The sequence below is a fragment of the Ovis aries genome, chromosome 20 (assembly GCF_016772045.2).
Source record: "Ovis aries strain OAR_USU_Benz2616 breed Rambouillet chromosome 20, ARS-UI_Ramb_v3.0, whole genome shotgun sequence".
Classification (NCBI taxonomy): domain Eukaryota; kingdom Metazoa; phylum Chordata; class Mammalia; order Artiodactyla; family Bovidae; genus Ovis; species Ovis aries.
Window position 1 is genome coordinate 10,520,658 of NC_056073.1, and position 14,666 is coordinate 10,535,323.

At 41.6% G+C, this 14,666-nt stretch overlaps 1 protein-coding gene across 9 annotated transcripts in view; it reads right to left on the minus strand.

Moving 5' to 3' along the window:
- The window catches only part of STK38 (serine/threonine kinase 38), a 45,973-nt gene that overhangs the window by 2,575 nt on the left and 28,732 nt on the right, over positions 1 to 14,666 (minus strand). For 7 of the 9 annotated variants that reach the window (XM_012100566.5, XM_060403131.1, XM_004018783.6 and 4 more), the window contains exons 7-12: positions 13,161 to 13,315; positions 9,773 to 9,875; positions 8,368 to 8,429; positions 2,262 to 2,379; positions 1,161 to 1,284; positions 856 to 951 (exon numbers count right to left, since the gene is read on the minus strand). In XM_012100566.5, the coding sequence (XP_011955956.1) occupies positions 856 to 951; positions 1,161 to 1,284; positions 2,262 to 2,379; positions 8,368 to 8,429; positions 9,773 to 9,875; positions 13,161 to 13,315 (658 nt within the window). The remainder of the gene's footprint in view (positions 1 to 855; positions 952 to 1,160; positions 1,285 to 2,261; positions 2,380 to 8,367; positions 8,430 to 9,772; positions 9,876 to 13,160; positions 13,316 to 14,666) is intronic. The other 2 variants (XM_060403135.1, XM_060403134.1) reach the window with 1 other exon arrangement.

Below are 14,666 nucleotides of genomic sequence, written 5' to 3' on the forward strand. Positions count from 1 at the left end.
CGCCTGATCTGACTGACAGGGAAACACTGTCCACTGACAGGCAGCCTTTATTTCCTTTGAAAAGCTGTGACCACTGACAACCACATTAGCTGGCTAAATCCAAACAAAATTGTGATGAAAAAATATAACAATTATCTATAGCTAGGAAGAAAGGCAAGAAAAATAAGGTGAAATTAAAATTCAAAGCATGCTCCTGACAGCCTGCCCTGTCTGCTGCAAAGGGGAACCCAGCCTCTACACGTCCCTTCGTGCAGGGCTCTGCCCTCTTCTGCCAGAAGTGCCACCGAGTAGAGAGGCTAAAGGGCAAAGGCAAAAATCACAAGCATGCCGATTAGGGACAATTATGAAACAGACACAACAGATACAGTTCCCGGGCTAGCAACCAGGGAATGCTGGCTACAGCGGTGCGGGCAGAACACCGACAGCGCTCTACGACCCACCCCCCACGACAATTTCGTGCTCCCCTGCCTCCCCCCGACTCCTCTCTTCCTTCTCTACCCCCCAATAACAGCCTCCACCTCTGGGCACAGACTGTCTGGCTGGTGGCCCCCAACACTAGAGAGACTGGTGTGTCCGAGGTAAAAAGCAAGTGAAACACGATGCTCAGGCAGTCCTTTCACCATGGAATCCAACGGTGTTTCTCTTTGGAAACAACTGCTGGCTTAAACAAATCCTGTGGCACATGGCCGACAGGAAGTCCCAACTCCCAATCCTTAACAGGAATGAAAATCAGAACAAGACCCTGAATTTCTAAGAAGCTCTCTTCCCAAACTTGGCATGCCAGTAATGGCTTCTAAATTAGTATTAAGCAAACTATAGACTCAAATTGTCCTGAAAGCTTTTATATGGATATACCTGATGTGTTCCCAGTCAACACCTTCAAAAAAAGAATTATTTTTGATTTCCTCAACTCCAGGGGCTCCAATTCTATGTTCCCATTCACAGCAGAATCTGGAAAAGAGAGGCCTTTCAGCACACCTCAAGCAGTCTCCTCAGAAAAAGAAAAGGAATAACCTCTCCCTTTTTTAAAAAAAAGAGAGAAATGGGAGGAAGCAGAGGGCAGACCTAAGAAATGATGAAATTTCTAAAAAAAAAAAAAAAAAAGGATTCATTCATCTCAAAAGGCCTAGGTGGGGGACAGGGGAAATGTTCTCTGATACCTCAAAATTAGATCCTTGGCTTTGTCAGAAATAGGCACTTCTGGAGGAAAAATCAAAGTTTCTTTCCAGTTCATCACCTTCTTATATGTCTCTTGAGGGGTCTCAGAACAGAAAGGTGGGTAGCCTGTAATGAAAAGGGAACTTCGGAGCCTTCACATCCCAGAACTCTTGAATCTGAGTGAGATTATTCCACTTGATTCTAATAGAATTTTAATGATCCTATATGTCCTTTCCTATGTGACATGGACAGGATTCCCACTCATCCCAGAAAACAACTAAACCAATTGTTCATTTCCCCCCCAAATCCAAAGTGAAGTTGTGCTTCCGATACCACTTGGGAGCCAGCTACTAGCTGGGGCTCAAGAGGAAGGACAGAAGCCGAGCTGTGGACACGGGGCTCCCTGGAAAAGAAAGGATGCGGCACTAAGAAACAACCCCTTCCAGGAACATCCTTATTTGGGAAAAGTGACCCCACGCCTGAGAACTGCAGGGGAGAGGGCAGTCACAGCGTGTCACTCCACCTGCCCCCCGCACGGATCACATCTGCCTCCACAGGCACCCATCCCACGCTCCGAAGACAGCAGCCAGACGCTGCCACACCGTCATTCCCACAGACTCGCTCTGGGCCACCACGGCCAGGGCTCTCCTAGTGGTCAGGCGTATGGTAACCCCCCAGACGCATCCCCTAAATACACAGATACACCAAGCAAGAGGGAGAGAGGTCAGAGCGGTCCATGCTTTGAAGGCTTTGAGAGAGAACGGGGACAGCTAGTAAGAGTGCTTCTAATACTGCCCAGTGAAGGCTCTCTGAATACAGTGGGTGTTTAATAAATGCCAGCGAATGAAAGAGCTGCCAGATGGAGAGGATGGAAAAGTCAGAGAAAACCATGATCAATGATGAGCAAAGCCACGACAGGGTGCCCGTGAGCCCAAGTACTGTGGGATTCATTTGATGACCCAGCGTTCTCCACCCAGGAAACTTCACAGTGAAAGACATGGGGGGAGAAGTGCTCACTTAGACGCCCCAACCGAAACAGTCTTATCAACGCACGGCTCCTTCCTGACCCCACAGAAAAAGTTCCCTGAAAGCACGCGACTTACCAATGAGCATTTCATACATGATCACCCCCAGCGACCACCAGTCACAGAGCTTGTTGTACCCGGTCTGCATGAACACCTCAGGAGCAATGTAGTCAGGAGTGCCTACTGTGGAGAAGGCCTGAAACACGCACCACAGGTCAGGGAGGCCTGGCAGGAAGGCGGACGCCCAGAGTTCTGTCCCAGAGACCAGAGGCTGGAGACCACCTGGAGCTCCCCACAGACTACATAAGCAGGAAGACCTCTCCACAGCACTTCCAAAATGAAAATAAAGCCTTGTCAGTGAAGTGAGAGGCCATTCACTCAGAGGCAGAGGTCAAAGGTATCTGCCAGGTGTAACAGTACCGTAATAGACTGAGTGCCCAGTGTATGCCAGGCTCTGATCCTTCTATGCTTATGAGCCTATGACAAAACTCAGCAGCGAGGACTCTAGATAAAACTCTGACGCCCAAAACAGCTTTGCCTAAGGCCTCAGAACTAGTCAGGCAGTAGACCCCCGTTTGGAAATTAAAGGTAAAGTTACAAACTATTGGTCAAAAGTTTACAAATATCTACTTACCAAACTGAAACATGCATGTAATAGTTCTTAGGTGGTTATTTTCTAAATTCAAATAATCTACTCTCTTACACCAGGACTGCAATACCAGGCGAAGCCCAGTCACAGGCTTCCTGTGCTCAGCGTTTAAGAGCTTACCAGTGGTGAAAGCTCAGATCTAAGTGCTTTACACATTATACAACTTGTAAAGTTAAAAGCCACAGCTGTGTGGTGTTTTAAAAAATATTATGAAACAGTGCAAACATGTAGAAAAAAAAAGCACAGACAATACAACATCCATGTACCCATTACCTATATTAAAGAAAAGTTAATAACCTGTGATATTTTTCCCTCAGGTCATTTGTCTTTTTAAAAGAAACTATGTAAATGAGAAAAGTGAGACTCCTTCCCTCTTCACTGAAGTCATAACAATCTGACGTTGCTGTGTTAGGACTGTATAGAAATTTGCATAAATGACATATTACTCCTTGCATATTTCAACTCTTAGTAAAGGGTTTCATACTGTGCTGTATTATTCTACAATACTACAACTTGCTTTTTTTCTTCCACATTATGACTGAGATTTATTCATGTAGCTCTTAGTTCACCCATTTCGCTGCTGTACACTGCTGTGACATTATACAAGTGACACAATGGTTTTTATCCATTCTTCTGTAAATGGACACTTATGCTGCTTCCAGTGTTTCACTCTAACAAGTAACACCTGAATAAACATTCTTGTAACACCTCCTGGGCACTGGGAGTATTGCTGGGCCTTCCATTATGAGCATCTTCAACTCAATGAGACATCTTCCAGTTGTCCTCCAAGGTGGACAAGTTGTCCTCCTCTTTAAACATGCCCCGTGGGGATAGCTCTTGGCGATCCACTTTCACCCACACTTGGCTTTGCCAGACTCTTCAATTTTTACCAGTCTGATGAATATGAAATAGGATCTTGCTGTTTTCATTTGCAAGATCTCTAGTAAGGCTGAGTGAATATTCATCTGTTAATCAGACATTCAGTTTTCTTTTTTTTTCGGTGAATTATTGTTCAGATCCTTTGACTATTAGCTTTTTTTCCAGTTGCATCACCTTTTATCATTGACTCACTGGAATTCTTTTTTAACTTAAACAAACAAACAAACAAACCTTTTTTGGCCTCACAGTTTGTGGAATCTTAGTTCCCCGACCAGGGACTGAACTCTGAGCCTGGCAGTGAAAGCTCAGAATCCTAACCACTGAACCGACATGGAATTCCATTCCTCTGATTTTAAAAAGTAATTTTGCCACGAGTCTCTCCAACTGAGATCTTAGTTTTGTTTTTGAGCTTTGTAAAAATGGTATCATCCTACATGCAATCTTCTGCTTGCTACTTGATTTTTCCTCTATTTTGTTTTTAAATTTGATCCATGATGTCACATGTGGCCGTTGTTCAATTATTTTCACTGCTAAACAATATTCTATTCCAGAATGCAACCATTTTCCTGTTGATGGACACTGGGTTATTTCCAGTTTTCTGCTATTATGAATATGCAATAAAACATTCTTATAGATATCTCCTGGTTCAGAGGTGCAAGAGTTTCTCCAGGGCATCTGACTAAGGGTAGGTACGCACATGAACTGGAAGATAATTCCAAAGGAGATGGACCATGTGGCTTGCCTCTTATTTTGCTTATATTTTTCAATATATAAATTATTTTTCTTTAAAGTAGTAAAATACACTAAGTATTCCTTCACAATTTGTACTTCTTAATTATCTGCATTATTTCTCAGTATGTTATTTAAGAAACTCTTCCTTACTGAAGTCATACACATATTGCCTTGTATTTTCTTCTAAAATTTGTAAAGTTTTATTTTCCATCTATAATTTTTTTATGTATATTGTAAGGTAGGAATTCATTTTTTCCATATGAATAACTGTACATTGTTTTCTTTCAAATATCCATGTTAAATAACATAAATGCCACTTTTTAAACCTTTCAAGTTTGAAATATGGATTGGGCTTTCCCCAAGAAGCATTAATATTTTAATTCTCATTATAAAAGTTAAGAAACTATAGAAACCCATCAAATTAGTCTAAATATATTCCAGCAAAGCTGGATGTTAAGTAAATCCTATTTGTCCAAAGATTTCCATTATAAAACTGAGATCTCTTGCTACAAAAAAAGGAACTTCAAAATACTAAGGTATATGCCAGAAAGAAAAACACCAATACAGTATACTAACACATATATATGGAATTTAGGAAGATGGCAATGACGACCCTGTATGCAAGACAGGGAAAGAGACACATGTGTATAACGGACTTTTGGACTCAGAGGGAGAGGGAGAGGGTGGGATGATTTGGGAGAATGACATTCTAACATGTATACTATCATGTGAATTGAATCGCCAGTCTATGTCTGACGCAGGATGCAGCATGCTTGGGGCTGGTGCATGGGGATGACCCAGAAAGTTGTTATGGGGAGGGAGGTGGGAGGGGGGTTCATGTTTGGGAATGCATGTAAGAATTAAAGATTTTAAAATTTAAAAAATAAAAAACCAGAATTAAAAAAAATTTTAAAAAAATGCAAAAAAAAAAAAAAAAAAGATACTAAGGTATAAAAAAAATCCTGGAGTTACAGGATGCAGGCAACAGCAGGTTCCAAACTGCTGTAACGTTCTCACCTGGGAGCCAGAGCCCCTCCTTGGGAGCCCACGCTCACTGCGCCACCTGGTAAGTACAGGTAATCAGGGACCACCCTCTTCCCAAACCTCTGTTTTCCACGCTGACCTGACATGTCCTCCAACTTCAAGCTCTTAATACCTCAAATCTGTACTTTTTTTTTTCCTTTTGTTGTCTGAGTGTTGTTTACAGTGTCAATTGAGGCTGTGCGAAAAAGTTTTGTTCATTGTTAAGAGTAATTTCAGATGTGTTGCAACTTACTATTTCATTTAGCATTTTAGGGGAAATAGCAATTTAATTTCTTTCTTAATCACTTCTGTAAATTTTACACTTTAAACAAATTAACTGACAAAGGTTAGACGCATAGATGTACTTCAACTTTTACCTCCGTTTAATAAATAAATTAAGGTTGACTCATACCTTGTGGCTGAGTTGGTAAAGAATCCGCCTGCAATACAGGAGCCCTGGGTTTGATCCCTGGGTTGGGAAGAGCCCCTGGAGAAGGGAAAGGCTACCCACTCCAGTATTCTGACCTGGAGAATTCCATGGACTGTACGGACATGACTGAGCGACTTTCACTCATACCTATGTCCTGATCGGTTACTGGTCTAACAATCACCCAGGACCATGCTGGCACTACAAATATTAGAATGGAATTTAAGCAGCCAAAGATGAAGGTAAACCCTCCACTTGTCTTCTGTGATTTTCAACAGACTGAAAAGTAACAGGCTGGGTGAACAACTACATGTGCTAGGCTTACCCTACTAAGCATTAACTTCTATTAACCTTCCACTAGCAGAATGGAATCACTTACGAAAGGTGATTCAAAAGCACAGGGTTAAATGACCTTTTGAAGACTGACTAAAGGCAGCTTTATTTCCAAGTTATCAAAGGAGGTAATACGAGGATGACCACTTCTACTGTAGATAAAAAGGCAAGAACCTTAACCAGAGGATGAGAACCTAAGTTTATTCAAATTAAAGAATAGTAAATATTAAAGGTCATTTAACTCCAAATGTAAAACTTGTGGAACCTCCTTCCTTATAGACCTATAAGGCATTCCTAGTAAGTTTGACATGACTCTCTGGTTTATGTCAAAGAGCATAAAGCTTCTCAGAGTATGAGGATAATTTAAGGTATTTAAGATTAATTACCCCCTAAATAAAAGTGGCCAAAGATTAAATCTTAGTTTGCTTTAAAAAAATTTTTTTAAATCACAAAAGATTCCTTACCTTTTGTTACCTTCCAAAACACAGATAAATGTGAGTCTCCCAGTAATGGAGGAGCTACTGTCTAAGAAACAGTTTCTTAGGTAGAGGGTCTCAACTTTGACTGCACAGCAGAATCACCCAGAGCCCTTTTTAAAAACCAGGTACCCAGACTATATACCCCAAACCAACTGCATCACAATCTCCTGGGGTGGGACCCAGACCAGACATCAGTATGTTCTTAAGTTTCCCAGGTGATTCTGGTGAGCAGCCAAGGCAAAGATCTACCGCTCTGTGACAGAAAACAGAAGCATCTGAAAAGATTTGTTCCCAATGTTCCCTAATCCTTAACAACCTATGTAAACGGTGCTTCAACCACCTATAAAATTTAAACATTTGAAGAGTATCAGAATTCCTAAGAAGGCTATGATGTGGTTAGGTATACCAAACTTTAATATCCCCAAATTAATGTTAGAAAAGATATCAAAGATTAATCTCATTCACTACATTTCCAAAAATGTTTGGTTTAGGTTAATGCCTCTCCCAGGGCCCAGGTTTAACAAAAACATCATAAGATTCAAAACATGGTCTTAAATGGAACTCAAATGAATCCAAAAAATGCAAGCCTTTCCTTTGATTCTTTCTTAATCCTAAGGCTTCCAACCTTCACATATGACTAATAGGTACTTACTAGCAACCTATTAAATGAATTATTAGAAATACCACAGAGAACCCTAATTCAGTGTTTTAGTAAGGACTCTAGCCAAAACACAGTATTTGGCACACCTGCCAAGTTACAACTGTGTACACCAATAAGCAGAAATGCCACTATTTCTAGAAATACACAAACATGATCATCATTCCAAGTTAGTCACAGTTTCCCGTCCTTGCCATTCTTATTTTCTAATGACCCACTGCCAATTTAGCTTTACTATTTTCAATTTGCTATTGGGTTTCTTGCAAAGCCTAATATGTAGGGATATACATTCCTACTACATCTGGTCAATAATTTTCCATAACTAGACACTGGGATATGTGCATTTTAATTTATGAACCAATGAATCAGAATAAAAGTTTGCCTAGACAGAACATTTCACTGGTAAATTTGCACTATTTAAATAAGTTCCACCATGTTACTGAGGTAATGCAATAATGTTATTTACTTTTAAGCTTATGGGGCATAATTTTGTGTGTATATACATGAATTATTAAAATAAGCATTTCCCTTAAATTTCTCTCCAATTTTTAATCACCAAGTTCTTTTTTCTGCCATAACATAGGAAAGGGTGGGGCAGGCGAACTGACTAAGTGAATCACACGCTTGAGAACCACAGCCTTGAGGTTCTGGGTAGGTATTTTTGTACTTAGTTTCAGTCTGAGAGAACTCCACCTCAAATATAACCTTTACCACCATAAACAGAAGGAAAAGATAGAAGAGGAAGGAACGCAGCTGTCACCAATGTAAAAGGTCAGAATGAGGTCATCCACTGAAAATGTCATGACCAAAACAACCTCATTTTATATCTGCCCTCCTTCAAAATACAACTTTTGGTGCTACCAGTGTGACAGGCCTCCCTGAAGGTAATTTAAAACAAGGAATAGGTAAGCTGCAAACATTTATCAAATGCAAATTTCTGTGCATATTTCTAAACTGGTTCATACTTGGTTTGTAGCATTTAAGAAGCCACAGATATTACTTACTAGCTGACGTCTATTTCTTTTCCAGGTTTCTGCTTTCCTTTTGGAGTTCATGTTCTGAAAAGCTAAAAGTAGAGAAAACAAGTTCTAATAAGCAAAGTTCAGCAATGTTTACTACTTTTTTAGGCTCTGGTTCAAGCCACAGGAGACCCTCAAGTCTCGCTTTTCCTCCCCACACACCAAGAACTCTGCATGATACTGCTGCTGCTACATCACTTCCGTCGTGTCCGACTCTGTGCGACCCCACAGACGGCAGCCCACCAGGCTCCCTCGTCCCTGGGATTCTCCAGGCAAGAACAGTGGAGTGGGTTGCCATTTCCTTCTCCAGTGCATGAAAGTGAAGTCGCTCAGTCGTGTCCGACTCTTAGCGACCCCATGGACCACAGCCCACCAGGCTCCTCTGTCCATAGGATTTTCCAGGCAAGAGTACTGGAGTGGGGTGCCATTGCTTTCTCCTCTGCATGATACATTTCCCAGCAAATCCGTAAGCCCCAGAGGCGCTAAAGCATTAATTCAAAATATCATGCAGAAAGTTGTAAGCCACACTTCCCTGGAGATAATATGACCAGAGAGGAGGACAGGCCTTAAACAGAATTACAGGGAACTGAATCAGAATCACAGGGAATTCAGTCTCATCAGAGAGAGGCGAAGGTCCCAAAGTGGACCTAAAACATGCACAACTTTTCAAATTACTATCAAATTTCCAAGAGTAGTAACTCTTACATAATCAGAGACTTCTGTATATATTATACACTACAGACATAGCTTCCCAAGGATGAACTGTAATTTTACTACACAGTTTCAATGGTGTGGGGCTTCCCTGGTGGCTCAGCTGGTAAAGAATCCGCCTGCAATGCAGGAGACCTGGGTTTGATCCCCGGGTCGGGAAGATCTCCTGAAGAAGGGAATGGCAACCCACTCCAGTATTCTCGTCTGGAGAAGTCCATGAACGGAGAAGCCTGGTAGGCTACAATCCATGGGGTCACAGAGAGTTGGACAGGACTGAGCGACTAACCCTTTCACTTTCACTTTTAAACAGTCTGGCAGAGTGAAAGTAACTTGCAAGCTCCTTTCTGCCGTGACAGAAAGAAGCCAGTGGCAAATCTAACCTGGAGTTGTTCCCAGGATTTTTTCCTCTACTATTTTTGTCTGCCTGCTCCTTGTTCATCCCTTGTAACCTTCTCCAGATAGCTCCAAAGAATGCTTGTTGGGACATCTGCCTTAACACATTTGGTGGCCTTCATCTTCTCTCACCACACAGTACAAATCACAGGCAAACCTGGGAAGGTATTTTTATTCTCAAAAGACTTGAACTGTGAGAATCTCCTACTCCATCCTGCATATTCTGGTTACCAGGGGGAATAGCTCTTCCAGGGATAAAAAGGCTACCATCACTAGTAACACTTACTGAAATCACTGGGGAGGCTGTGGTTCAGATTCCTATAAAATTCTGTCCTATGTGCTTTTTTCAGTCCTGTGCAAAGCCCAAAGTCAGAAAGCTTCACATGGCCCTATGGAGAAGAAACAAGGGAAAGAACAGATGAACATTCATGGATGTAGAAGAGAATGTTATCTTCTCCAGCTCCGTGCATCTTGTGGAAGAGAACGTTATCCTCTCCAGCTCCGTGCGTTACCCATTACGACTCCACAACCAAAGGTTGCTGCTGCTGCTTTGATTATGGGGAGAAATATATACTAGCAAACGAATAAAAGATTACTCCAAATCCTATTATACAAATATTATATGTTTGGGGTGTATCCACAGCATCTAATTTTACCTCTTAAACTACATCAATATTCTGTTTCTTCAAAATTGTTTTTAACGTCTATATAATATTCAAATGACTCAGTATATCACTGTCTGCCTATCCCCACAATGCTACTTAATCCAATCTCAAGTTACGTGGATTACAATAAGCATTCCCCTGCCAGAGAGGGCCCGTGTTCCCAACCTAGTCAGGCAGGATACAGAGGATGGTCTTTATAGAAGGCTGTTTGAGCAAGTCTTTATTCACATAGCTTTTTCTCCACTTGAATTATTTCATTGGGATAAATTCCAAGGAGTAAACTGTTCCAAAGACAAAGGGAACCGACTTCACTGTACAGTTCTTGGTAAGTGTTGCCGTACTGGTTTCCAATCCTAAGTCTCTGCCTTCACCATGCTCCTCACACCTCCTATGAGCCAGGCACCATGCCTTCACATGTGTTGTCTCATTTATAATTCTCAAGCCACCTTTCATAGACTCAGAGTCATTAAACGACTTGCTGGTGAAATGGCAGCACCAAAGCCAGTAGTCAAAGCTCTTTCTCTCCAGACCAGGATTATTTAACCTCTCCAACCCCTTATTTCATCTGGAAAATGCGAATCATGATATCTTCCTGGCACAAATGGTGAGAATTAAGGCTTGTAAGGATCCTTCCCTGGTTCTCTAAGGTAGAAGAGGGTGTTCTAGGGGTGGTGAGATTTTGCATTGCAAGACATTTGGTCCATACCAAAAAGTCCTTGGTATTTAGTTCTGTCTAAAATGGATGTTTTGGATTGGACCAGATTTCAAGGAACTTCTGTCATGAACCAAATGGCCACAGTCAGGACCAAACGTCCACCTACCAAAAGTTTAGGTAGATAAGGAGGTAAAACTGAAACTAGGGGAGCAACTCTCGCTGCTGGGAGCAACTCTACACTGCTCAAGGTCACATAATCAGAAGTGATGTGGCCAAGGACTGAGCCCTGGCGGCTTCCCCATCTGTGGCCTTTGGTCCCTAACATACAAACATCCCAGGGCACAAGCCTACAGAAGCCTTGCTCAAGAGTAGCTTTCTGTGCTGTTTTGGTTTCTTCAATTTCATTAGGTTTGGCTCTGTGTGCACACACACAGGCACAAGCATAAAAAGTAAACTACCAAAGATGGCTTTGAGCCTACTAACCTGCTACTTCCCTTTCAGATTTGCAAATAACCTGTTCTACAAGCCAAGGAAGTGTTTCACAGTTTTAATTGCATGTTTTACCTAGACAACTCCAGAAGAGTCTTAAAAAACAGTGCCTGGAGCAAATGCTGTTCAAACCTAGATTTTCAGAGAACTCTGTAGCACTTCTCAGTATACAGCAGGAACTCAAAATGTCTACATTTTCACTTTTACAACCGATATGGCTAAACACATAAATGAGCCCTCCTCTACAAGTCTGGGCTGGCATATTGTAGAGAGCATGTCTGCACCAAACAGGTGTCGCCAGTCCTCCTCAGCCAGACTAAGTCCCCAGCTCTTGGTCTTCAGTATGTTTGCTGGCGATGAACACAGACTTAGCCTACAATGAAGCCAGCACTAAGGCACTGGGTACAGGACCAAGGCATCTGAACCCAAGACAACACAGAGTAGATCTACTACTTTATTAAAATATATCTGAACTTAAGGACAGAAGAATAATCTCATACACGTTACCATTTTAAAAGCAGAATATCAAGCTATTTACTTCGAGGATGCTAACTGTACATAAACTGACATAAAGAGAAAGCTACTGAAGCTATTATACTGAAATAGTTGTTACTGGGACTCCCTTGTGGTCCAGTGGTTAAGAGTCTGCCTACTAACATAGGGGACACGAGTTCAATCCCTGGCCGGGGAAGGGTCCACACGTCACAGGGCAGCTAAGCCTGTGCGCCACAACTGCTAGGCCTGCATGCTGCAGCTGCTGAAGTCTGCCCCATGGAGCCTGCGCCCCGCAAGAGAAGCCACCACAGGGAGAAGCCCCACACCCCAAGTGGTGAACACACTCCACTCGCTGCAACGAGAGAAAGCCCGAGCACCGAACAGACACCCAGCACGGCCAAAAGTACTTTATTTATTTAAATGAAAAATAATAAAATATTTTGAACAATGACATTACATTTTTCTTCTTTATAGCTCTCTGTATTATTCAAAATTTCCACTATGTTTGTATATTATTATAATGAAGAAAAAAACTATTAACCAGAAGAAATTATTGGACAAATCTCCTACTCTCTCGAAACAGAGACATTAAAGTTTTCAAAGGAAGTAGACTAAAACTTCAGATTTTTTCCAAAGACTGTTACCAAAAGACAGTAAGAAAGGAAAATACCCTATGAATTAAATTTACTTTCCTACTTAGAAGAATTCAATCTAGACAACAATTCTATGTACCAGAACACAACAATCTAGAATTTTAAAGCTGGAAGGGACTTTGGAGCGTTTCCCAATCAATATATTCACTTCACAGATGAGTGAGGTCCAGAAGGTGGAGGAACTTGTCAAGCAGCATCAAGAACACAGCAGCACAGGGATTCTCTTCCGACGTGTTGAAAGTTTAAGAATCAGGCAACTCAGTTCATGCGCATGTCTAAAGATAACTACAGAGAGGCCATCACAGAGGCTGAGCAGGACTCTGCTTTACTCACGAGGCACAGGTTTGGAAGCGGAGCTTTGTGACAGATTACTGTTGCTGTTGCCGTACTTCCTAGTTCTAGGCTGGGATCCTCAACAGAGGGGTTCTTGACAGGGGATGCGTTAGTGTAGTTAATCATATGAGAAGATGACCATCTTTGGCTTCATTACAAAACAACTTAATTTTATGCTTAATAATTTTTCAAAATGTTAAGAGGAAAATTCAATCAAATTATGGAATTCATAAGCCTTTCTTACCTTTAAAAAAGAGAAGAAGAAAATAGAACCAGGGCGCTCACAGCTCCCCTACTGTGATTACGACAAGTCAGGCAGGGGTTAAGGCAGAGGCTGCTCAGACAGATAAAGACACACTGGTCAGCCTGCACCCCTCACAGTACCTTGCTGTCCAGGAGAAGGTTGTCTGGTTTGATGTCTCTGTGGATGAATCCAAGCTGGTGAATAGAGTCTATGGCTAACACTGTTTCTGCTATGTAAAACTGAGTCTCCTCTTCCGTCAGCGTGTCTTTCTTCATCAACAGGGTCATCATGTCCCCTGGAAACAAGAAGATACAAAGTACACACAAACACACAAAACAGTATGAGTAACACCCAGTTTTCAAATATGTCCTTCCTACCTGCCACCATAAGGCAGTGCTAAACAGGCCTCTGCTGTGTCCCAGAGATGACCTACTATGGGCGGAAATGCCTGACATGAGCAGAAATGGTAAGCAGTTTCTAACACTTAAAAGATAAAATTCACAGCCACGGATGGCAAAACACTTTCACTAAGCTAACTGATGCTGACCCCTGAGCAGTGATTCCCACTTTACTGTGGAGAGAGAAAGGAAATTTCTCCCACACTAAAATAATAAACCAATCAATCAATAAATTGGATTAAGACAATTTTTTGGACTGGGGAAAGAGCTACTTTACTTTTCACTTGGCACAATACCTACAAACTTCTCTAAGGCGTTACCACATTCTAAGAATGGCTGTACTGCCATTATTAGACAGGCTGAGTGAAGTGAAAGTCACTCAGTCATGTCCGACTCTTTGCGATCCCATGGACTGTATAGGGACTGAATTCTCTAGGCCAGAATACTGGAATGGGTAGCCTATACCTTCTCCAGCAGATCTTCCTGACCCAGAAATCGAACCAGGGTCTCCTGCATTGCAGGTGGATTCTTTACCAACTGAGCTATCAGGGAAGCCCAAACAAAAACGTAAAAATCTGGGGAGGCTGAAAACAAGCCTTTCACTGTCTATTCACAGAACACTAGAACATATATGAAAAAGTAGGATTTAGGTAGCAAAGTGTTAGTCAACAAAAGCTGTTGTATATATGAACAGTAAATGCTACAGACTAGGATGTGTAATAACTGCCTCCCAAACGTGCACAGTGAACACCTCCCAAGATCAGGGGCGTTTGTTCTCCAGTGCTTATTTGCGGGTACAAAATGCTTTATGCAACTTTTACAACACAATGTCAGTGTTTTAGCAGTTAAACAGTAACTTCGTTAGTTTTCTGCAAAGTCAAAATTTAAGTATTTCTGCTTAATACCATCAACATACAATGGTGAAAAAAAAGATTCTGATCCAACAGTCAGATGAAAGCAAAGCAAATATGAATAAACAGTTTAAAGGTAAAAGAAACAGGAAAGATTCAGTTCACATTGCATAGAAAGCCATTTATGTTAGAAAATGGAAAAGAGACAGAAACCTCGGATTTTAATAGCGTGTCATGCTGCTTATTTCTAACTTTGAGGGAAGGAGAAAAGTGGGTATTTTCCCCTCAGGCAAAAATTAAGGCACTTATTAAGATGCTCCCAAAACTTGAAAAACATGATTTCCTAATCACTCCTGGAAGCCACACATTCAACCTGGAGGCACATCAGCGGGGCCAG